The sequence below is a fragment of the Typha angustifolia genome, chromosome 12 (assembly GCF_048772165.1).
Source record: "Typha angustifolia cultivar Huaian chromosome 12, ASM4877216v1, whole genome shotgun sequence".
In the NCBI taxonomy this organism is placed as follows: domain Eukaryota; kingdom Viridiplantae; phylum Streptophyta; class Magnoliopsida; order Poales; family Typhaceae; genus Typha; species Typha angustifolia.
The window spans coordinates 7,003,875-7,028,333 of record NC_133250.1 but is presented as its reverse complement, the minus strand read 5'-3'; the positions used below and the strand labels follow the sequence as shown (position 1 = coordinate 7,028,333).

Genomic DNA, 24,459 nt, shown 5'->3' with positions numbered 1-24,459 from the left:
CTCCTTTGTCCAACGGTTTGCACATGCTGTTCCAACTTTTTGGATGAAGGTGCCTGCAATACCCACCAAAACCCTCCTAGAAATTAGGCATGAATGCACTGAGCATGGGTATAAGATAGCTAGGGAGAATGACAGTGCTCATGGAATGCATGAGGATATATCATAAAACTACTTTGATTAGCGTTAGACTCCCCTGAAAAGGAGAAAAGATTCATCTTCCAACACCCTAACTTCAAAAGAAGCTAATCTTAAATGAACTTGTAAGCATCATGTTTAGACTTAGGTGTGGGGTGAGGAGAGGTGTTCCAAGATACTTCAGCACCTCAATATTCTCAGTATGGGGGCTTCACTTGCTTTTGGTCTGGCCTTTGGTGGGCTCCACTTGCTTTCGGTCTAAAGAATATGGCCAATTTCTATAGATTGATGACTCGGTCGGAGATCTTAGAGTGTTTGTTTATGATTCAAGAGATGTTAGGAAGTTTTGATCTCAACCCTCCCCAACAAAAGAAGATCATCAGCAAACGTTGCATGATTCATCATAGGAGCGCTCCTTCCTGGTTTAATCCCTCCAAACACTTTGTACTGGATGCCTTGATCAAGAAGGTAAGAGAGGATTGTTAGAACCAAGAACAAACAAGCAGGGTAAAAGTGGACGTCCTTGTTCGAATCCCTGCGATGACTTAAAGAAGCCGTCCCAGATCCCATTGAGATCCAAAGCAAAGACTAGAAGTAGAAATACACTCATAAACCAAATTCACAAAGTCTCTCGGGAACCCATAAATAGAGAGATGGTCCTTTAGAAAACATCATTCCATCTGGTCAAAGACATTGGACAAGTAAGCCTTGAGCATGAATGCAATTGTCTTGCTATGAGATTGACTAGAGGTGGCACAGAATCTCTTAAACCATCGCCTAGTTGTCAGTGATCAAATGACTTGGTATAAATGCATTTTGTGCAATGATGCTCTTAAGAAAATGCTTCATCCTTCACACTATGATTTTAGAAATAATCTTATAAATGGTGTTACATAAGCTTATAGGCTAGTGGGCACCTACTTTAGATGGCATTGGCGATCAGGATAATAGTGGATATATTAAGATTAATTTCTATCCATCTTCCCCAAAGAGAAGAACTCCTGCACAGCCCACTACCAATCTAAGATCATTCCAATAGAGCTAGAAGAAATATGTCCAAAAACATTAGACCTAGGGACTCGTCATTACAAAATTAGTTGAGGATCTGTACGTGATTTTCTTATTCAAAAGCATAGTAGCTAAATCCTTCACCCAACCAATCCACCTGGTTAAGTTTACGAAAAGAAATGGGATTATTATAAGAGAATAGGACTTGAAAGTGTGATACAAACTTAGTTCCAATCTCCTTAGAAGCACAGAGCCAACCCTCGTTATCTTTATGAAAGGAACAAATATTCTTCTTTCTTCTTTTCCAGGATATAGCAAGGGAGAGAAACATTTTGTATTTCGATCACCCCATGCAAGACATTTAAAGCAGGCTCTTTGGTTCAGACTTGAGGAGCATATACTCATGTCTACTTCTTGGCACATAATCATAGGACTGTCAGTTACTACTCTATAGTCAGAGGAGCTTATCTTCTATGTCATTGATCTGTCTTTTGAGGTTGCCAGCCTTGGAATGAGCCCAACTCTTGAGGTAACTCATGAACATGGAGAGATTAAAGGAGATGGGCTTGTTGGCCTTGTAGGTGAGCACCCATGCTTGCTTATAAAATAGTTCAAACAACTCCAAACTCGTCCACTAGTTTTTGAAACGAAATCTACGCAAAATTCTTCCGACAAGTTTGGTGACAAGAAGGATCGAATGAAAGACTTTCAATAAATCCAATAAACAGGATCAGTTGAATCATGTAGATATAATTCTAGAAATATTCAAATAATATAAAAACTAACCTGAATCGATAGACATTGCCATTGATACTAGAAGGAAGAAGGAAGATGAAGGAGATGGTTGGGAAATTCTAAGGGATGGGTTTTTCACACCTTTCAGTTTCACACATAATGGGAATAGGAACTGAATCGATATTTTCTTAAAACCTTCATCGGGGATCACAACCCAATAAGCTTTATCGTTACAAGCCCATTAATTTTGACATGGTCTTCTACACATTTAGAACCATATCAACATAATTATATTTCTAAAGCCCCAAAAATAAATTTAAACTTATAGATCACTTAAGTGGGCTTAACATTAATGACAGGCACATACATTTTATTAAACATATGAGCCCATTAATCAAATTATTAACAATCTCCTACTTGGGCTACATATGTCACTGGATAATGCACATGGTAAAAAATAACTGTATTGAGCTCAAAAAATGCCATTCAATTATAGAAATATCCTTTAAACAAATCTGATCCATTAACTGAACAAGTATAGGACTAAAGTGGTCTTTGCTACTATATCTGTAATAAGTCCAAATCAATAATCACAATACTAATGCAATTAATGATATAAATTAAATATAGATGTGTAGCATGGAAATTACATAAAAATGATCTCTGCATGTCTATTTCCAACTGATCCTCTTTATGACCCAAAAGGTCTAACGATCATATTTACAAGCACTATATGCTAAACAACAATAATAAATCATGATTTTCAATCATAGTTGTCAAGATGAACATATAAATTATTCTTGAACATTAGTACGTACAATAAACAAAAAATATATTAATGTTCGATATGTGTCAAATAATCCAAACATAAAAGCAATACAAGCTCCCACTAATTTGGAATATCGTCCAAAAAGAGAACTCCCATACGACCCACATGCTCATGAAACACTTTGGGTGGCAAACCCTTCGTGAGTGGGTCAGTTATCATAAAGTTTGTGCTAATATGCTCAATTGACACCTGAAGACTCTGAACCCTTTCTTTCACAGCTAAGAACTTGATGTCAATGTGTTTAGACTTTGACGAGCTACGATTGTTCTTGGAATATAACTCAGCAGCTTTATTATCACAATTAATCCTCAATGGTTTCTCAATACCATCAACAATTTGCAGCCTAATGATAAAATTTTGCAGCCATATCCCATGGTTGGATGCTTCATAGCAAGCTATAAATTCTGCTTCCATAGTAGAAGTGGCTATAAGTGTTTGTTTGACACTTTTCCAAGAAATAGCTCCTCCTACTAGCATAAAAACATAGCCTGAAGTAGATTTTCTGTTATCCAAGCACCCAGCAAAGTCGGAGTCCGAATAACCAACAACCTCCAAATGATCAGATCTCCTATATGTGAGCATAAAATCTTTCGTTCTTTGCAAATACCACATAACCCGTTTTGCTGCTTTCTAGTGATCCAATCCAAGGTTACCCAGATATCTACCCAACATCCCTACTATGTACGCTATATCCGAACGCGTACATACTTCAGCATACATGAGACTCCCTATAACAGAAGCGTAAGGGAATTTCTTCATTTTCTTTATCTCAAGTTTAATTTTAGGGCACTGTTGTAAACTAAATTTATCACCCTTTGCAACTGGTGTATCCTTAGGTGCACAGTTTTGCATGCCATACCTACTAAGCACCTTTTGAATATATGCATTTTGTGATAACCCAAGTATACACCTTGAACGATCACGATGGATCTGTATACCCAGCACAAAAGATGCATCACCAAGATCCTTCATATCAAAGTGACCAAATAGAAATTTCTTAGTGTCATGCAATAAGGCTTTATCACTACTTGCCAGTAGTATGTCATCTACATAAAGTACTAGGATAATAAACTTTCTCTCACTAAACTTGAGATATATACATTGATCAACAGTGTTCTCCTAAAAACCGAAAGAAGTAATCACTTGATCAAATTTTTGATACCACTGACGGGATGTCTGCTTTAAACCATAAATGGACTTCTTTAGTTTACATACTAGGTGCTTTGAATCCTTAGATTCAAAGTTCTCTAGTTGCACCATATAAATTGTCTCGTCAATGTCTCCATTGAGAAACGTAGTCTTTACGTCCATTTAATATAGCTCTAAGTCATAATGAGCCACAAGTGCCACGATTACTCTAAAAGAATCTGAAAAAGTTTCTTTGTAATCAATGCCTTCCTTTTGATTGAAGCCTTTGGCAACAAAATGTGATTTATACCTTTCGATATTGCCTTTTGAATCTTGTTTGGTTTTAAAAACATATTTGCAACCAATCGGTTTTGTACCTTCAGGCAATTCTACAAGATCCTAAACGCCATTGTCTTTCATAGATTTCATTTCTTCTTTCATGGCTTCGATCCACTTTTCAGAGTTAGCACATAGTTTGGCTTAATTGAAAGATGTAGGATCATCTTCCAATCCTGTATCAAACTCATGTTCTTGGAGATAGACAACATAATCATCAAAAATTGTTGATCTCCTTTCTCTAGTAGATCTCCTTAAAGGCACTACTATTTGAAGTGGTTGAGATGCTTCTGCTATCACTAAAGGTGATTCCTCAACCTGAGTGGATGTTTCCTCCAACCAGGTTGAAGGTAGCACAATAGTGTCTAAGTTCACTACATCATCCAGATTTGCTATAATGACAGTGTTAGGAATGATTACTCGATCACCTTCTATAGCAATAGTAGTGTCTATAATAGGAAAGTTGATACTTTCTTTAAAGACTATATTCCTTATTTTAGTGCTCCCACTATCCTCAATAAATTTGGCATTGCCCGTTTCGAAAAAAAGACATATTTGAGGGGTCATAGAACTTGAAACTTCTCGATCTTTCAGAATAACCCACAAAATAGCAGCTGACAGTTCTTGAGTCCTATTTTCTTTCATTCGGCTTATAAGGCCTAGTCTCAACTGGACATCCCCAAACATGTAAATGCCTAATACTAGGCCTTTTGCCTGTCCATAACTTATAAGGGGTTTTTATCACTGTTTTACTGGGTATTCTATTAAGTAAGTAAAGTGCAGTCTTTATTGCCTCACCCCATAATGACTCTAGCAAAGAAGAATGATTCATCATGCTTCTTACCATATCCTTTAAGGTTCGATTTCGTCGCTCAGCTACACCATTTTGATTTGGTTTTCCTAGCATGGTATATTGAGGAACGATACCATATTCGGCAAGGTATTGTGCAAAAGGCCCAGGGCGTTGTTCTCCTGATCCGCCATATCTGCCATAGTATTTAACACCACGGTCAGATTTCACGACTTTAATCTTCTTGCCTAGTTGGTTCTCAACTTCGGCTTTGAAGAGCTTGAACATATCTAGGGATTGTGACTTTTCATAGATTAGGTGCAAGTAACCATAACATGAATAATCGTCTATAAACGTAATAAAGTATATTTGACCATTCCATGAAGCTTTAGGAAATGACCCATATATATCTGTATGTATTAGTTCTAAGACGTCATTGCACCTATTTGCACCTTTATTTCATTTATCGGTTGTTTTTCCTTTAATACACTCTATGCAAACATCAAAGTCTGACATATCAAGAGATTCAATAATTCCTTGTGACATCAACCTTTCTAGACGTTGTTTTGATATATGCCCTAAGCGCCTATGCCACAACATAGAAGAATTCTCATTTGTCAATTTTTGCTTTATACCCTATGTTACTTGTATGCATAATTTCGTTGTCATTAGAAGTCAAGGTGTTTAACATATAAAGCTTATCAATCAAGGAACCTGTACCAACCAGAACTGAATTTTGAAAAATATTAAATTTTCCATTTCCAAATGAACAAGTGTAACCAAATTTGTCCAAACATGAAATAGAAACCAAATTTCGTCAAAAAGACTGTACAACAAAAGTATTTTCTAAATCCAGAAATACATTAGGTCCTAAACAAAGCCTAAAAATGCCTATAGCTTCTACTTCAGCCTTTTCGCCATTTTCTGTAAAGATATATATTTCACCATTAGTTGGCTGTCAGCTCTTGAGACAACCCTGCATAGTAACACTTATGTGAATGGTAGCACCAGTATCCAATCACCAAGTATCATTAGCCACAATTGCTATATTAACTTCTGAACTGATAAAGTTGAGAAGCATACCTTTCTTTACACGTCATTTGGCGTACTTGGGGCAATCTTTCTTCATATGGCCTGCTCTCTTGCAGAAGAAATAGTTGAATTCTTGATTTGTTTCTTTTGCTCTTTATGGCCTGAATCTCAGTTTCTATATTTTTCTTACTTTTATCTTTATTGTTTGTCCTCTTTCTTTTCTTGCTCGAGTCCTCTGAGGTGAATCCCAAATGAGCTTTTCCTCTTGCACACACTGAGCTATAAACTCATTCAAAGTCCACTTTTCCTTTTGTGTATTATAACTGATTTTAAACTAACTGAACTATGTAGGAAGAGATATCAAGATTAAGTGCACGAGTATATCATCAGACATCTCTAACTTTAGTGCCATAAGTCTTGTCATGAGATTGGACATCTCCATTATGTACTCACGGATACTTCCCTTTCCTCGATACAGCATTGAGACAAGCTTAGTCAGAATAGTACTTGTCTCGACCTTTTCATTTGTAATGAATCGATCTGCTATCTGTTTGAGGAAAGATTTGGCATTTTCCTCTTCCGGAATTGAGTCTCTGATGGATTCCGGAATTGACAACTTCATGATCATAAGACTCATACGATTTGATCGCTCCCATTTCTCAAATGCAATTTTTTGCTCAGCAGTACTTTTGTTGTTCAGATCTGTAGAGCGTTCATGCATGAATGCATAGTCAAGATCCATGTAGCCTAACACGATCATAACGTGTTCTTTCCATTTCTTAAAATTTGTACCATTAAGTCAATTAATTCTAAAAAAATAAAAAATACCTAGCACAACATTAATATCAAGTCTTTGGACAGTAATATTAATTGTAATGGTATTCTTGTCATAGTGATCAAACATTGATAATAAATCATGTCAATTAATAACTCTATCTTTGGACAGATTTACTAATTATACCAAAAAGCTCATAATCGTCACATGTTTATCACCACATCTATATATGTAATTCGGCCAAATATTAATTTTCCTTTGCGCCAACTAATATCCGCATGAATTTACATACACACATAACCAATTAATTATTCATAACAGACTAATCTACACAATAGCGGTCACTTTGGCAACATATTATTTCAACTAATCCATTTTGAATTATTTTTCTAGAATGATTATGAGTTAATCCTTAAATCCAAAAGAATTATGGACAAAATCTTTAATTTCCGTAATTGAAAGAATTAACTTAAATAATCACTGCAAATTAAATTATAGTCTCAGGCGCAGCAGAAGTCGAAGAAACGGACGATCACAAATAACGCCATGCAGTGGGAAGAAAATTTTGAAACATGAATTCACTAAAATGGATTCACGTGACCCTACTGAATCGGAATCCCGATTAAAAAATTCAATAAAGTATTAACATGAAAAGATTTATATAATCTTTTACCAATTGCATACAACCATATAAAACAAAAAATATCTCCATTCGATGAACAAATGAACAAATCCAATCAATAACTTTAGTCTTCCATAATTTTAAAAAAATATTCATTTTATATATCCTAAATCATAAATCATAATTTCCAAAATTTCAGAAGAAGAAAATGATGGTAATCTTAATTCTCAAAAATTATATCAAACATAATTCAACACCGCTTTGATACCAATTGAAAGACTTTCAAAAAATCCAATAAACAGGATTAGTTGAATCATGTAGATATAATTATAGAGGTATTCAAATAATATAAAAACTAACCTGAATCGATAGACATTGCCATTGATACCAGAATGAAGAAGGAAGATGAAGGAGATGTTTGAGAAATTCTAAGGGATGGGTTTTTCACACCTTTCAGTTTCACACGTAATGGGAATAGGAACTGAATCAATATTTTATTAAAACCTATATCAGAGATCACAACCTAATAAGTTTTATCGTCACATGCTCATTAATTGTGACATTGGCTTTTACACATTTAGAACCATATTAATTTAATTATATTTCTAAAGCCCAAAAATAAATTTAAACTTATAGATCACTTAAGTGGGCTTAACATTAATTGCAGGCCCATATATATTTTATTAAACATATGAGCCCATTAATCAAATTATTAACATCGAATTGAAGTCGCTAAAAAACATCAAAAGATGGAAGATATAGTACACGCACATGACGGAAGGTAGAGAACCAAGTTGTCGACACGAGTACTCTATCAAGCCTCTCCTGGATAAGGCAGGTATCATACCTCCTGTTAGACTAGGTGTATATCGATCTAAATGACCCAGATTTAGAAGGCTTGCATCATTAATATGGTCATAAAATTTTGAAAGCCTTGAGTGGCTGGCAGTGTGATCCCTTTCTTTTCATATCTGGATCAGTATGGCATTGAAATTACTAATGCAATAGAGCAAAAGGAGGCCGAAATAATACTAGGAGATGCGCAACTAAAGAAAAGAGTTGTGATCACCATAAGGATTTTCAAAAACACCGCACAGGACTTGTTGGAATTGTTGGAGGAAATTAAAAGTGGAGATTAATGAAATCAAATGGTTTAACATTATCTAGCTTGTTTCAAGCTCGAGCTAAGCTCCAAATAAATGCCTACAAAGCTAAGCCAAGTTAGGCTCAGCTCGCTTGAGCTCGACTCATTTACACCTCTATAATTAAAAACTTGTCGAAGATGAGTTTACCAACAAGACAGAGCTTCGGATTTCGGGAGGAGATGGTGTGCCCTTTCATCGGTGAGATCAAGATATCCATCTTGCCTCCCGAGTGACTTTTGAGAAGCTTTTGACAAGGGTTTCGTTCAATAAATCCATTTTAGATTTTAGATTGCAAGACAAAGGGGGAGAAGAGTAACAAAAGGGCATGAGGAAGATGCAGGGATAGGAAATATTTAGCAAATAAGAAGTATGATTCAGGTACTTTTGAGAACCTTTGAGGAACATCAATTCACTTTGTTATAATTTAAAGGGAAATCGACTGGAAAAAAAAAAAAAAAACTACCTTGTTGATTCTTTTGCAAAAAGAAATGAAAAATAAAGTCTTTGACTATATAAAAATTTTATTCACAATATCTTAACATATAAGAGTCTAAAAAGAAATATCCCATCTTATTCAAAGTTTCTTTCTTTTTTTAAATTTCTAAGTTATAATTGTCAATACTCACAACGAACTCATAGGTAATGATCATATAATTTTTGTTTAAATTAATTCCTTAATAATTTTTCAACTTTTAAATTCAAAATTTCCTTGTCTTGCAGTATTCAAACTTCTCTCGTTTGTGTATATTAAGAAATATTAGTCAGAAGTTACAAGTTGGTCCCGTAGCTCAGTTGGTTAGAGCGTTGGTCTTATGAGCCGAAGGTCGCGGGTTCGAGCCCCGCCGGGACCAACTCTTCTCGTCCATTAATTTTAGATTAATATGCGCTTAAATTTTAATTATTAAAATAATGTCTCCCTAAATGTAGGGCTTAAATTTTAAGAACTCTATATTTAAAATACTCTTTATTTAATTTTAAATTATAGTCATTCATTTAATTTTAATTTAGATAATTATTTAGCACTTATAGCTATATATTAGGACAAAACTAACGACACGGTGGTGTTGTTTTCAAGAAGTTTTAGACAAAATTTACATATCTAATAATTAATTTATATGATAAGATGTAAATAATAATAATACAAGTGTTTTTTTGGTAGATTCCTTTATATATAAATATATATATATATATATATATATATCCACCCGTCACCTTCTCATCCTACAATAACCACGACGTGTACATGCATCTCTCTCTCTCTCTCTCTCTCTCTCTCTCTCTCTCTCTCTCTCTCTCTCTCTCTCTCAGTTCTTATCCCTCTCAGTTCTTATCTATCATCTCTCTGTCTCTCTTCCAACATATATGGTAATTACCATGAGTATCTTCAACTCTATATTGAATTTTGTAGTGCCACCTGCAAGCATGGTGATGCTGGCCTTTGCATGGCCAACCTTGACCTTCTTCCATGCAATGAGGTGGCTCTTCGAAAGCTTGTTCAGAGAAAACATGGAGAACAAGGTGGTGGTCATCACCGGGGCTTCATCGGCGATCGGGGAGGTAATATTCGCAGCAATACCAAGATCTTCTGTTCTTAGATTAATCTGTATTAATTATATTATATATGTTGGATTAAAAGTTTCCTTCCAAGTATAATTGATTCAAAAGCTTAATCACAGTAGTGTATCTCATAACTCTAAGATGGAAATTTTGTATTCAGTTGATGGTTGATCATAATATAAATGTGAGATTGATTTCATAAATGTTTCCCCGGGGGAACTTCATAGGTCACAAAAATCACCTTATGGAATAGTCCATAACTCTTTCCAACGCTGAGACTAAACCCCTCATAGACCTTAACGTAGTTGCAGAACTGGCAAAGTATGGATGGTGATATATATATATATATGTAAAAGAACACTAAAAAGGCGTGTATGATTTTATGTGATAAATACATGCATGGTTAACATTTTCTTTTATCGGATTATATCAAGCTTGACATGATAATAAGAAATTAAGTGCAGCAAATCGCATATGAGTATGCGAGAAGGCAGGCAAATTTGGTTTTGGTGGCGAGAAGGGAGCGAAGACTGTTTCGCATAAGGGAGAATGCCAGGCTACTGGGTGCAAAGCAGGTAATGGTCATTGCTGCAGATGTTGTCAAGGAAGAGGACTGCAGAAGATTCATTGGTGATACTATAAGTTACTTTGGCCATTGTGAGTGTCTCTTTAATTTCCTTCTGTAATCAATTTTGTTAACTCTAAAAGCTTAAGTTATTAGAAAACGATACAAAAGTTGTTGCACATTTTGAAATTCTTTTCATGTAACATCATATGCATATATCTTCTATTGAAGGCGGCACTTGTTGCCATGGTAAAATTTTAATTCCTCTTGCCTCCAAAAGGTTATGGATACAGATTTTAGAAACAACCGATCAAGAATTGAGGATAAGGTTGGGTAAATCTTCCCTCTCTCGACAAGGAGTACTAGTAAGAAGTTCTGATATTGTTAATGTTAAAATAATTTCCATGCTTAATTTTGTTTTAGAATGTAGTCTGTGTAATGATCTCAACTATTTGTTTGCTTTTTATATTTAAACTTCTTTCTTCCTTTTCGCTGTTCTTTCTGAAATCCTACTTAAAAACCTTTTGCATTTGCATGAATTTCCTAGCATTAATTCCTCCTAAATGATCTATTCTTTTTTCAAATATGCGAATGTACAGTATTCATATCCTCTTATATATATATATATATATATATATATATACTTGATTACTTGATAATGTTCAGAAAGCTCTGTTGTTTAATTTCATTTTATTTCCTTTTCTGATTTAACAGTGCATCATCTTGTGAATTCTGCAAGCCTTGGACATACCTTCTACTTCGAGGAGGCTTCCGACACTTCTATTTTTCCGCATTTGATGGTACAAAATTGCCATGATATCCATTTGCTTGATCATGATCTTAAAATTTGTATTTCCTAGTGATTAAGTTCATTCAGACTCACAAACAGCATCTCATGTTTGCATCACAAAGTTATTGCTAGTGTGTTTAGTTATCAAGTGCTAGTATGAGATTGGAAGAACTAGTTAGTTGTGAGAATAGTAGCATTGCTTAAATTCCTTTCTTGTATCAGGATATCAATTTCTGGGGAAATGTTTATCCGACATACGTCGCCCTCCCTTACTTGCGGCTAACTCATGGTCGAATTCTAGTCAATGCATCGGTAGAAAGCTGGTTACCTATGTCAAGGATGAGCCTATATGCTGTAAGTATTGACAGATATCACTACTAACCTATTCTGAAATGGTTACTAGTCTGATAACTAACAATGTCATATAAGAATTATTTCTCTTGCTGTGAATTTCTCAGGCCGCAAAGGCAGCGGTGATAAATTTCTACGATACACTTAGATTCGAAGTGAAAGACGATGTTGGAATTACGATTGCAACTGATGGATTGATTGGAAGTGACATGAGCAAAGGGAAGTTTAGGCTCGAGGAAGGAGCAGAGATGCAATCGAAGGAAGGAAGAGAGGTATGCAATGTTTGTTATTAACATATCATTCACATTACCAATGTAACAACATAAAGCAGTATATATATTCTTGCCTCCTTCCTTTTGCCTTCACTATTATTCGCGGAATGTTGTTGATCTAGTCAAAAGCTTTTTTTTGTTTTTATTTTGGAAAAAGATTGATGGTAACGACTCATTTAATGAAAAAAAAATGTATTCGGTTACTCAAAGGATTGTGAACATTTTGCTTGAAGTTTTGGCTAGAGAGAATAGGAGAAAAGACAAGAGAAAAATAAGATGAGAGAAATATTTTATCTTGTATAGGTGTCCCTGACGGGAGGACAGATCGAAGAGTTTGCGAAGGCGATGGTTGCAGGTGCCTGCAGAGGCGATGCATATGTTAAGCATCCAAGCTGGTATGACATATTCCTGCTCTACCGCGTGCTTGCTCCCGATGTTCTTGGTTGGACTTTTCGTCTGTTACTATCAACCCAGGGCGCTAAGAGGCCGCCTCTCGAGGGTGCACCGCCTCAAAGACCGCCGCCTCTTGCCTTCTCCCTACCTTCTCCTCTGAATCAAAAGGCGGAGTAAAGTTTTGTAAGGCATTCAAATTATGTTGTGCTTTGATAGTTTCTTTTCTTGTTTAAATTTAGTTTGCTAGTGTTCAAATAAAACTTGGCTGGCGCCAATCTTTTTAGATACTAAGTATTACTTCATCTTTTAATATGTTTATGGTGCTCATAAGACCTATTAGCCATTGCTAAAACCTAGGAAGATTCTGATGAAGTTTGAGATCAACTACTGGAAAAACAAAAGGAGGCAAGATAAGTGTTTGTTTGAAACTAATTTTAGATGGAATTCAATTAATCTTAAACTGGATAGAACTCTATTAATTTAACTTTAAAATGAGTTGTGCTATTTGAAAAATTATGGAATTGAAATAAAATATATCTAATCTTGTTCTTTGAAATGAGGCAGGAATTTATTTCATTATCTTCTTCTTCTTCTTCTTCTTCTTTTTCTAGTTTCAAATTTAGCAAAGTAAGAGTAAGTTTTGAGATTTAAAAAGGTTAATTAATTTAAGCAGCAAATAATTTAATCTAGATTTGACCTCAAATCCACAAAAAATTAATTGGAATTTCATCACTTAATGATTTTAAGTAGTGAATTTAGGAAATTAGATATTTAAATTAGTTAAATTTTATGAATTTGAGGTTCAACTTATTTTTATTTCAGCTATTCATCTTTTTCTCATACAATGTGACCCTCCTTAACTTAATTAAAATAAAATAAGTTCTTCCATTAGTTTGCTGTTAGGGATTCTAATAGAAAATTGTCACATGCCTAACACATTACTTAATTATAGACCAAGATATTCTCTTCTTTTTTAATTTTATCCTCTCTTTCTTTTCAAAATTTAATCCTAAATATAGACGAAGTTATCGCTAGGTATATCTAAAGAGTTAATTTAGGATTACTTATCCTCGATAAAATAATTAGTAACAAAAATTACTATTTTAAACTGTTGTTGATTCTCTCAAACTTAAATTATAATCATTAAATTATATTACGTTAATTATCAAAATTAATAACGTTCAATTCAAAATAATCAGAATTAAAGCCAAAAGTAATACAAATAATCGAATAAGTTAATAAAAATTATTTAATACTATAATGTAAAATATAAAGTTTTTTTAATACCACAGTAATTTAAATAAATATAAAATTCTAATAAAAAAATATTAAAAACATAAAAATAAGTTTTGAGTAATTAAGATATATGAGATATAATTAAGAACATAAAAATAACTTATTGGACTTAGATGTAGTCTTTTGGCACCCACCTGATCAAATGGATGTCAAAAGATTAAATCTAAGCCATCCCAATCCTGACATGTTTTTTTCTTCTAGTTTCGACCCCAACACAACTTAGATCCATCTCGCTCTTATTTCGTCCCAATCGAACCCCAACTTCGATCCTCTCTCGCCTCTTTTCTCGTTTCCATCATCAACCCTAAGTCATCTTTCTTCTCTTTTCTTTTATTCTCTATTTAAAAACTTGTTTATTGAATACATTATTACTAAATATAACTAATCAAACATATATTTAACGAATATAATTTTATAAAATATAATTAACTATTTTTAAATATAAGAAATTAAATAACATGTTATATTTTTTTTTTCAACAACCCTTGCTCTCTACATTCTCCTTTCTGAATCTAATCCTAAGCATAAATCTCATGAACCAATGGCACCGCCATCATAGTTTTATGGGACAATTCTATTTTGACACCTAAATTATCATCATTTTATGTATAGGTTCTGAATTTTTTTTCCACATATTTTTTAGATCCATTTTTTTTTATTTAGAAGTCCGTTTAGTTGTTTTTTTTTTAGTTTAAAAGGATATATAAAAATATTTTTCTTATTCATGGGTGCACAAATAGTTATTTTGTAACTTATGTTAACATCAGGGGGTGATTTCGAATAATTAATTTAGATAAAGTAAAACAAGGGTTTGAATGTGAAGATGACCTATAGAAATATTCTCAACTAAAACTAAGTATTTTAGTTATTTAAAAAAATATTTTTATTTAACGAAATATTTTCACAGCGTTAGTTTAAATCTAATTTAAAATATTAGATATTAATATAAATTTTTCTTTACGATAAAATATTTTTTCAATTAAATTTGGTAAAATATAGGATCGAATAATAAATATCTCTATGGTAATGGGGTTTCCGGTAAAAAAGTCCACCCAAACTCGAGTCAAGGCCACGCTTTACGAACCGTGGCACCTTTTCCCACCGCCAAAGCGAAATACGCAAACATTCCAGAACTATGTCATAATTATCAAACTACCCTTGCCTCACCAAACCCTTTTACTTCCTCACTCGGGGTCATTAGGGGCACTGGGGTAATTTTGATGCGCCTTGGAAAGCCAAGAGAGAAAGGCAGGCAAGTCGGTCTTTGCCGCTGCTCGTGGGAGAAAGGAGAAGAGGAGCGAAGAGGAAGCAAAGCCTAACCCCAGATCTGAGATCCAATGGCGTCATTCGCGGAGGCTCCGCCCGGCAACTCCAAGTCCGGGGAGAAGATCTTCAAGACGAAGTGCGCCCAGTGCCACACGGTCGATAAGGGCGCCGGCCACAAACAAGGTTTCTCTTTCCCCCCACCCCCTCTTTTTGCTGGATTTTTTGCTTGATCTGTGTCTCCCTGGTGATTTTCCTCTGTCTCGATGGAGATCCATTCCCATCTATGGATTTCTCTGTTGTATCTGACATTTTCTTGGTGATCTTCACGGTTTGTTTCTGTTTTCTTGTATTGGATTCCTTATTATGTCTAATTCACCTGGTCCATTTGATCTGCCTTTTTTTGGGAGGTTATGCATCTCGATTTACTATCATAGACGTTCTCATGGCTATGCTGAACTTGTTAGTAACATTGGATTATATGGGGAATTTGTGATCTGATGATTGAAGATCTATTGCTTGTCTGCATAACAAACTTTCATTTTTGTGTGTTTGTATACAATCTTCCTTTGGTTCTATTGATCATATATTTTTTATTGTGGTTAATGGTTATTCTCATTATTCTATGGCTAAATTTTTTCTTATTCGTTGCTTTTCCTGTTGCTGGGCATCAGGACCGAACTTGAATGGCCTTTTTGGGAGGCAATCTGGTACTACACCTGGTTATTCCTACTCAACTGCAAATAAGAACATGGCTGTAATTTGGGAGGAGAAGACACTGTATGACTACTTACTTAATCCCAAGAAGGTATGGTGCACTCTTGATCAGTTTGTTGTCCTGTTGTTATCTGTCATACTCTCGTTCATTGTTCAGGCCTACTCCTTTCTGACTTCTGAGTTTGTTGTCCATATTTTGTTTGTTCATTTATGATGATATATGCAAACATGGTTGAAAGTGTTAGATGACTACCGATCTGCTGATACTAGTCAAAGTTTGTTTGGCACATTGATTTATAACTTCTCACCGTTTTATAGTTTTTCATGTTTCGTGTTTCTTGGTTCTTGATCTTTGTTTATTGCTTACAGTAGAAAACATTTAGCAGTTTTTCGTCTTTATTTTCTCTTTTAATTTTAACTGCAGGAATTTTACTATTTTAACTCTACTGATTTGGCACTTTCATGTATAATTTACAGAGTAATTTGATCCCATATATGTTAAATGTGTAGATTGAATAATGGGCAACTTTTCATATCTAGATTACTGTTGCTATATAAGTAGGATATTTTAAATTTAAATCTGGTTTGATATCTGATCTAACTTGTCTGATTCAAATTCAACATGATTTTAACTAAAATCGACCCAGTTTGTGGAGTTAGATGCCCAAATAATATCCTATCATAATTATTGACAAAATTTCCTTGGCCTGGATTCAGTTTTACCACAGTTCTCCTCGTGTCTGGTAATCTTAAACAATGGGGAGGATATTTGTTATACCCTAGTCTGTGGATAGATCTCTACAAACAATTGTGGTGCCTGTTATGTCCTCTTGATTAAGGAAAATTGTTGGCATAAATATCCTTATATTCTGTAATTTTTGGAATAATGAGAGGAGTAAACGCAAGAGAATATTTTTTGAGAAGCCTTCTTGCACTAAGTAAAGATAAATGGATTAAAATGCTATATGAGTAGAAATGTTTGGGACTATCTTGGTTATTGTCACCTGTATCTGTCAGAAAACCTTTCTGCAGCCTTTCAATCACCACATTTTCTAGTTCACAGTTTGCAATGCTGATCTTGAATTTGTAGTCCAACTCGAAAGTAACAAACTTCTTGGACCTACCATCATGATATATTTTGTGCTGAGCTTTCTTGCACAACTTAAAAATGCACCTACAATGGAAATTGGATCTATTACCTTTTGACACATGGATGCCATCAAAAGGTTTGAAGGCAATACCCTAGTAACCCCAAGCTTTTTGTATGGCAATCCTGTACAATTGAGATTCGATGGTGCCATGCATATGGTAGGTATAAATGCGATTATCATATTTGAGGTATATCTTCAAATGTTCATTCTTTGTACAAATGATAGTCATGTGCAAGACCACCATCGGCATGCCCCAGTGTGCCAATGCATGCCTTTAACATATTTTTAGTAAAACTTTTGAAATATTTAGAGATATTTTTGGTTTTTCAGCATAGGACTCTTTGATTTTTATTTTTAATATATGTATTAAAATCTACATTATAGTTTTTTATTTTTAGATTATTTTTGTAAATAACCTATTTTTATTAAAGGTATAGCAATAATCAAAGATAAATATTATTCAACACATAAAATGATCATATATATTCATTGAGTTATTATTAATAATTAAGCATTTCATAATATGATTGAATACTCCATAATATAATTAAATACATAATAATATAATAGGGAGAATCAACGTCTTCATTTGTGGGCACAAGAATAACGCTAGAATATTACATTAAATAATCGATAATTCTTAAAACTCATCCATTAATATTGTTGCTCATTGTAACGTTTCGCATAGTCTTCGTATAAATGCGAAATTTGTAATTTTCCTATGATATAATATTAATATTCAACATGCATGGGAGCGTCTAACACCAGCACAAGCACATAATAAACATATGCAGATTATTGATATAGAGTATAATAAGGCTGATATGGTTCTAGTGGGTATGATGGTAATGATGATGAACTTATCATCCTATAAGTGTACCTCTCTTAATGTCTTGCTATCTATAGACTCGAGTTCTTCCCTCATATGATTGTTATCATGTTGAGCTTCATATGGTTTATTTTCTTTCTTTTGTCTTTGATAAATCCTGCTTTGTGGTTGATTGATGAATGAAGTTGTTATTCTAATAGAAATATATATAATAAAAAATGATTAAAGTTGATTAATAAAAATAGAAAAAGTTGGAAAAAAAATGAGTTCCACATGACATCATATTTGTTAAAAAAATGACTAAAGTTAATTAATAATGATTGATGAAAATAAAAAAATAAAATAAAATAATCTCTATGTCGATGTGGTTCAACACACACCCGTGCTAGTCGACACAGCTTGAATGGTGGTGTGTCATTGGCACACCCCGTGGCAGGTTTTGTGCTGATGGTGGCGCAGCACCTGCCGAGTGAGCCGACTTTAGCTTAGGCGCAGCTCAAAATTAATTTTGAGCCCTAGTTTCATATTTAGGCTCAACTCATCTCAAATCAAGCCAAGCTAGCCCAAGCCTGATTGGAGGAGGATACGGTGGCGACAACTTACCAAAGGAAGAGAAGGTTGAGGAGAAGAAGGCGGCAGTTGTTGTGGCTTACTGGAGGAGGATGCGGCGGCGAAGGAGGAGACGACAAGAACACCATTTGTTTGAGATATGGAGCAGCTCAATTTTACTCCAATGGAAGATCACTATAAATACCTGCATGATTTTTCATACATGCACACATCTCCTTGGGCTGATGAGCTCATGGATATCATGTCACAAATGTCTACTGTGACCCACTAGAGTAGAAGAAAGAGAACTCTCTTTGGAGAAGGAGCTCACTAGGAAATAATAATCTATAGCTAGTCTACTACTGCCTCAATCCATAGCTAGTCTACTACTGCCACTCTCCATGATTATAATATCCATAACTAGTTCTATGAGGCTATGGGGGTCTACCGTTCGTTTTATTTAAATATTTAAATGAACGATGGATATAGTATTTACTGTATAGGAATTGTATGCGGTTTACCTACGATCACTAATCAATGGCATAAACAAGCCTACTGAGCGGAGCCGACTTCAGCTCAAGCTCGGCTCAAAATGTAAATCGAGCCTCAAGATAAGTTCAGGTTCGGCTCAGCTTCAGCCGAGTCGAGCCCAAGTTTATTTTGACACCCCTAGTATTGAGTTATTTCCTGGTACCTGATAAATTCCTTATGAGATTTCTGTTGTTTACTAGCATTGCTTCTTGGTGACCATCTTGCCTATCATGTAATGCAGTGCACTGTCAGTTCTATTCTTTAGGTATCTCACCTTTCCCATAGTTCAGCATGTGCCATGGTCATTTAGATTGTTATTGCTAGTAACTAAGCACAATTTTATAGGTGAGCCTCTTGTGGCTCTGTTCTGGATTCTCTGTTAGGCTAAATATTGTTCATTGGTCTGGAGGTTTTTTTACTTTTCCTTTTTCTTTCAATTTTTTTTTTTTTTTGGTTTTGTGTTGCATTATATCATTCACCAGTTTCTTGATCAATTATACATATACTAGATTGTGATGTAGACTACTAACATTAGACATACTTGATTGATGTTTGAGACTATTTATTGACGGATATCTATCTGTTAAGCTTATGAGATCTCTTTTTTGCTCACTCAAGCTCATTGAGTTAGGGGATGGTCAATCTCGACCTATTAGTTTCCTCATTTGCTGGCGAACGATAAGCATAAAGAATACAAACTGTTTATCTGTTTCATTAGCAGTATTTCTCACGATACTTTTGGTGTTTGCAGTACATTCCTGGTACCAAGATGGTTTTCCCTGGTTTGAAGAAGCCTCAGGAGCGTGCGGATCTTATTGCATATCTGAAAGAATCCACAGCACCATGAAACTACTTTCTCTTATATCAAAAAAAACTGTAGACAATTATTTTTTCTCCCGGCTAATAAGACCTGTAAGGTCACCTGCTTCTAGCAAGCAATGGAGCCATGAACGCAATCTTAAATTTTTGACGAATATTTCTTTTCCCATCTCAGAATTTCCAGAGGGATGGCCTGAGAACATTCAAACATGAATACTTGCATTGGCATGTTTGTGATATTTATACACACTACGATTTGAACTTTTTGAAGCGAGTTCCTGTCTGTTAACTGAGTTTTCTTGGGTTGCATGAATAATTGTTTCCTGCATAGCCTTGAGGGTTTTTTTTTTAATCGTACTCAAGACTTCATCGCTCCAAGTTAAAATCTGAATCATTTTAAATATATATATATATATATATATATATATATATATATATATATATATATATATATATATATAAGCAAGTATTCGATTAATGTTGGACGTTTTTGGTGAAACACTCTCCAAATATTTGATTTAGAGGTTATATACGGAAATCCAAGTCGGTTGGGTGATTGTTTCAATAATCCCCAAATATAAAGAAAAATGTTATGCAAGGGAGCTGCTTAGTCTAGCTAAAGTTTAGTTAAAATTCAGTTTAGTAATTAAATATTTATTTATTTATTTTATATTTAATTAAATTATTTTTAAAAAATAAGATTAAATATTTGAGTTCGGAACTTAGTCTTAAACAAACAAGGTTGACAATGCTAGAATTCTCTTGGATGATAATATTAGTGTACTTGTAGTCGGCTACATAGTGAAGGCTTGCTTTTAGGAGCAAGGATTTTATCTCAGGGACTAGAGAATATCATTAGGCCGACCCATCCAAACCCGGCTCGATCCCTCCCAATTTTAACCGAGCTAAGCCCGGTCCAACCCGAGCCTAAGATAGTAGTAGGTGGTATTGGCTACGCTTTTGCTCGCTCGTTTTGGCTCAAAAGTCCAACCCACTAGTCACATTTATAGCCCTACTCATAATGCATATTTATTCTTATTATTTTTTAGTCTCACATCAGATATTTAGTTAACTATATATTAATATATAAGTATGTTCATATAAAATATAACTAAAATGTCATCATATAGCCTCATTAAATTTAGCCCAATATGATATAATATTTTTTATATTTAACACTTTATGTTAAACTTATTATGCCCAACCCAAGCCTAATATTTAATGGGATAGTGAGCAGTAACAGACGTATTCTTGCTTGGTCTGAACCCTGATTAGCTTAAGTGATTGATGGGTTGAGTCGTAAATATATATTTAAGCTCAATCTGCTCGAAAAGCTTGGCCTCGCAGATAATCACCACTATCAAGGGCCCTGTAGTGACATGAACTAGTTTGGTTTGATTGTTTCTTGTAATGAATCCAAAGACTCCAGTTTTGTCAACCTGGTCCTCTGACCCCACAAACTTGAGTTTCATGTACCCATTGGTTAGGAGTGTACCTACTTAAACCATTCCATCCCTCCCGATACTGATATGCTGCTTACCACCTCATCTACCATAGTATTCAATGGCCATTTAGAGAGTCATCTAAGTCAATATGTTTAGGTTTTCTTTTAACAACTTCAAACATACCTTGTTCCCAATGGTGGTAGCCAGAATAGTTTTTCTTGGTTCACAGCTAACTAGACCCAATCACAATTAGTTCAGTTGATGCTAAAGTGATTCTAAAGCTACATTTGGGCCATTGAAATTAGCTTTGGGCCTTAGAAAAGTATAGATGAGCTTACCACTTGCTTTTTAAGGTCAGGCCGCCAAATTCATTTATCATCTAAATAATTAATTCATAGTCTTATAATAAAATTTCAAAGAGTAAGCTCAAAGGCATCCCTAATTCTGGGCTAGATACAAGCTTATTGATATATGCAATTAGAGCCGCCCAATGTGTGCACATATCGGCTACTCGGACCAACCCACACCCCTCCCTGCGACTCTTTTTATTATTATTATTATTATTATTATTTTGAGAGAGAGAGAGTAAGAAGCAATACTAGATTAGATTAGAATATTTCGATCGAACAAAATCTCAAACCTGCAATATTAGGAATAATATTTAGTAAATTCTTTATTGAAAGCATTTATGCTAACCTTCTAGAGTCAGGTACATACTTAGCCCACTAGCCGATAGAAAATGTCCACGTAATGCTTTAACATTCCCAAACAGTTGCAATCACATGAGGAGCATGGGCACCGTCCGTTTGTGTCCTCCTTTTAGTAAGTAGTTGAGGACACGTTACTAATAAATACGAAAAGCAGTTGAGGACACGTTACTCATAAATACGAAAAGTAGTTAAGGACACGTGTCACATCACTTGAAGCAGACATGAGAGATATCTGATCCCACACGTGTCACACTACTCTGTCCTCATTCTCTCATTTTGTTCCAACTAATTATTTCTTTATTTAGTGCTATATATATATACTTATATGATTCCTTATAGGAGTGTATCAGGTATATGTCTATTAATTCCCCTCTCCTATCTCTCGGCTAAATGGCTTGGTCACCTTTGGATGCCATGGAAGCCTACATGCACACTCTTCACCTTGTACTCTCTCTCTCTCTCTCTCTCTCTCTCTAGATCTCATGTACATATGCACCATTAAGGTTCACGTAGATCTTTTGTTATATAGATAGATTGCTAGCTATGTTGTTTTACTAAGTAGTAATATATTTGATTACTTATTACAGTGCAAGGAGTTCAATACCAATGATGACCACACCAGAGGTGGCTCAGGTCTCATGGAACCCAAGTGCATGGAGTTCATATCAGCCCTCGCCGCCGGCAACCGAGCTCGCCTACTGCTGAACGTGGAGTGCGGCGGCTTCTCGCCGCTGACACTGGCATTGGCGGTCGCCGCCAGACACGGCGGAGGTCGCCTCGTCTGCATCCGAGCCGACCAACAGGATGCCCGAGACATTGAGAAGCATACCGAGAGGTTCGATCTCGGCGACGTGAGTGAGATCGAGACGGGAGAGCCACGCGAGGTGGTCAAACGGTACGAGGACGTGGAGTTCGCGGTGGTGGATCGTAATGTCGAAGGATGCGTCGACGCTTTGTCGGGCATCAAGGTGAACCCTTGTGGAGGAGTTGTGGTGGTGAGCAACATCGCCTTGGAGGAGAGAGGAGAAGAAGAAGAAGAAGGTACGTTATACGCACGAGTGGTGAAAAGTAGAGGAGGAGATATTGAATCAGTGGTGTTACCCATTTGTGGAGGATTGGAGGTGACCAAAATGGGAAGGTTTAGAGGAGGGAGAGGAAGACGACATCCTCCCAGGAGGTCTGGGAAGACCTTTTTGGTCTACGAATAATCCTTTTCCACCAAATTATCTATGTGAATTCTGAAGTAGTCAACGGATGGATGGTGCATATTGTATGTATATTTAGGTTTGAATGTTGTTTGACATCATTAAATTCACATTTCTGTCGGAGAAAAACCAAAGTCATGTATGTGATGGATGTCTGATGGTTATTAGTTAGTTGGGAGTGAGATGAATGACAGTGGATTTGAATTGAGGAATGTATAATTTACTTTAGAAACTTATATAAGTTAGTTGAGGCTACTTCACTAATTAATTTATTTTATTTTATTTTGCCGGTTAAATTGCTGAGCTTGCTTACTTATTAAGTGAGTCAAAATTTCTACACAGTGAACACAATACACTTACTAAAAAGATCATAAATTGACTATCGGATAATACAAGTTATTTAAATTTATATAAATTATATAGGTTATTTTAATAATTTTTTTGTATTATAAAAGAGTTATTCCGGTGAAAAAAAAAATTATTCTGAGTCATAAGTGAATTATTATGTTATAAATAGTGTTGACGGTTCCAATTATAAACATATTAAATAAATTAAGGTAATAAAACATGAATAAGACTCGATTATTAATCGGGTTTAGTGAATTGACTTATTCATAATCATAATCTTATTAGACAAAATTTGAACTTATTTAGAAGCTGAATTATCGTGTCAGATTATTAGGTAAGATTAATTTTTGCCGACGGCCGTGGTGTCAAGTAAATTCACATGCAACCTTGGATAATTAAGGATTGGTTGCATTATGAATGGGTAATTTTGTCATTATATCTCCTTGGGACATTTTTTTTGTATGTGTTCTCCACCTCTCTCTTACTATCTACATGTGTTGGTGCCCTAATAGGATTAGGGCTGGCAAAATAATATTTAACTTATCTCAATAAGGCTCGATCAAACTCGACTCATTAATTAGTAGATGAGCCCAGCTTGACTCATTAATTTAGAGTCAAAATTTATTTCAAGCCTGATCCACTGTAGGCTTGAATTAGATTTGGCTTGAAATATTTAAGCTAAAGTTCAACTCAGCTCAAAATATACTCGAATTGAAATAAAACAACCCGAGCATAATTATATAATTACAGCTCAAAATTAATTTCAACTAAGCTTCAACAAAGATCGGCTCGATCAAGCTCCGCTCGACTACACCCTAGTAACCTTGAGATGCCCTGGATTTTTTTTCCCTTTTTTTTTCTTTTTGTTGATAAAAAGATCCCATGATCTAACTAAATATAACTAAGCACAACCCAATTTTCTCAGAAAAATAAAATGCCATGGAACCTTGGAAACTTACATGGTTATATGGTTACATAGTATAAGCAGTGGCATATCCTGCAGATGATTAAGCTCCTTCAAATCTATATGCTGTATCGCGTATTGAGATATAATCTAAATAGACTTAAAACAGTTGCATTATGCATCATTATCAATTAAGTTCAAGAAGAGATTAACCACTGTGGACTCATGG

General features: G+C 34.9%; 3 protein-coding genes and 1 non-coding gene across 4 annotated transcripts; all 4 read left to right on the top strand.

The window, feature by feature from the left end:
• The first annotated feature begins 9,312 nt into the window (after nt 1–9,312).
• Nucleotides 9,313–9,386, top strand: TRNAI-UAU (transfer RNA isoleucine (anticodon UAU)). Its single transcript has one exon. It is a non-coding gene; the product is annotated as a tRNA-Ile (tRNA).
• A 523-nt stretch (nt 9,387–9,909) lies between these two features.
• LOC140772519 (11-beta-hydroxysteroid dehydrogenase B-like) lies at nt 9,910–12,640 on the top strand. Its single transcript, XM_073114629.1, has 6 exons — nt 9,910–10,092; nt 10,557–10,749; nt 11,372–11,457; nt 11,670–11,801; nt 11,906–12,070; nt 12,374–12,640. The coding sequence occupies exons 1-6, from the start codon at nt 9,910–9,912 to the stop codon at nt 12,638–12,640; spliced, it is 1,026 nt and encodes a 341-aa protein (XP_072970730.1).
• A 2,355-nt stretch (nt 12,641–14,995) lies between these two features.
• On the top strand, nt 14,996–19,888 carry LOC140772743 (cytochrome c). The gene is made up of 3 exons (XM_073114958.1): nt 14,996–15,208; nt 15,697–15,830; nt 19,551–19,888. The coding sequence occupies exons 1-3, from the start codon at nt 15,097–15,099 to the stop codon at nt 19,644–19,646; spliced, it is 342 nt and encodes a 113-aa protein (XP_072971059.1). The 5' UTR covers nt 14,996–15,096; the 3' UTR covers nt 19,647–19,888.
• A 2,207-nt stretch (nt 19,889–22,095) lies between these two features.
• Nucleotides 22,096–23,261, top strand: LOC140772286 (uncharacterized). The gene is made up of 2 exons (XM_073114275.1): nt 22,096–22,217; nt 22,361–23,261. The coding sequence occupies exons 1-2, from the start codon at nt 22,164–22,166 to the stop codon at nt 22,979–22,981; spliced, it is 675 nt and encodes a 224-aa protein (XP_072970376.1). The 5' UTR covers nt 22,096–22,163; the 3' UTR covers nt 22,982–23,261.
• The last annotated feature ends 1,198 nt before the right edge of the window (nt 23,262–24,459 follow it).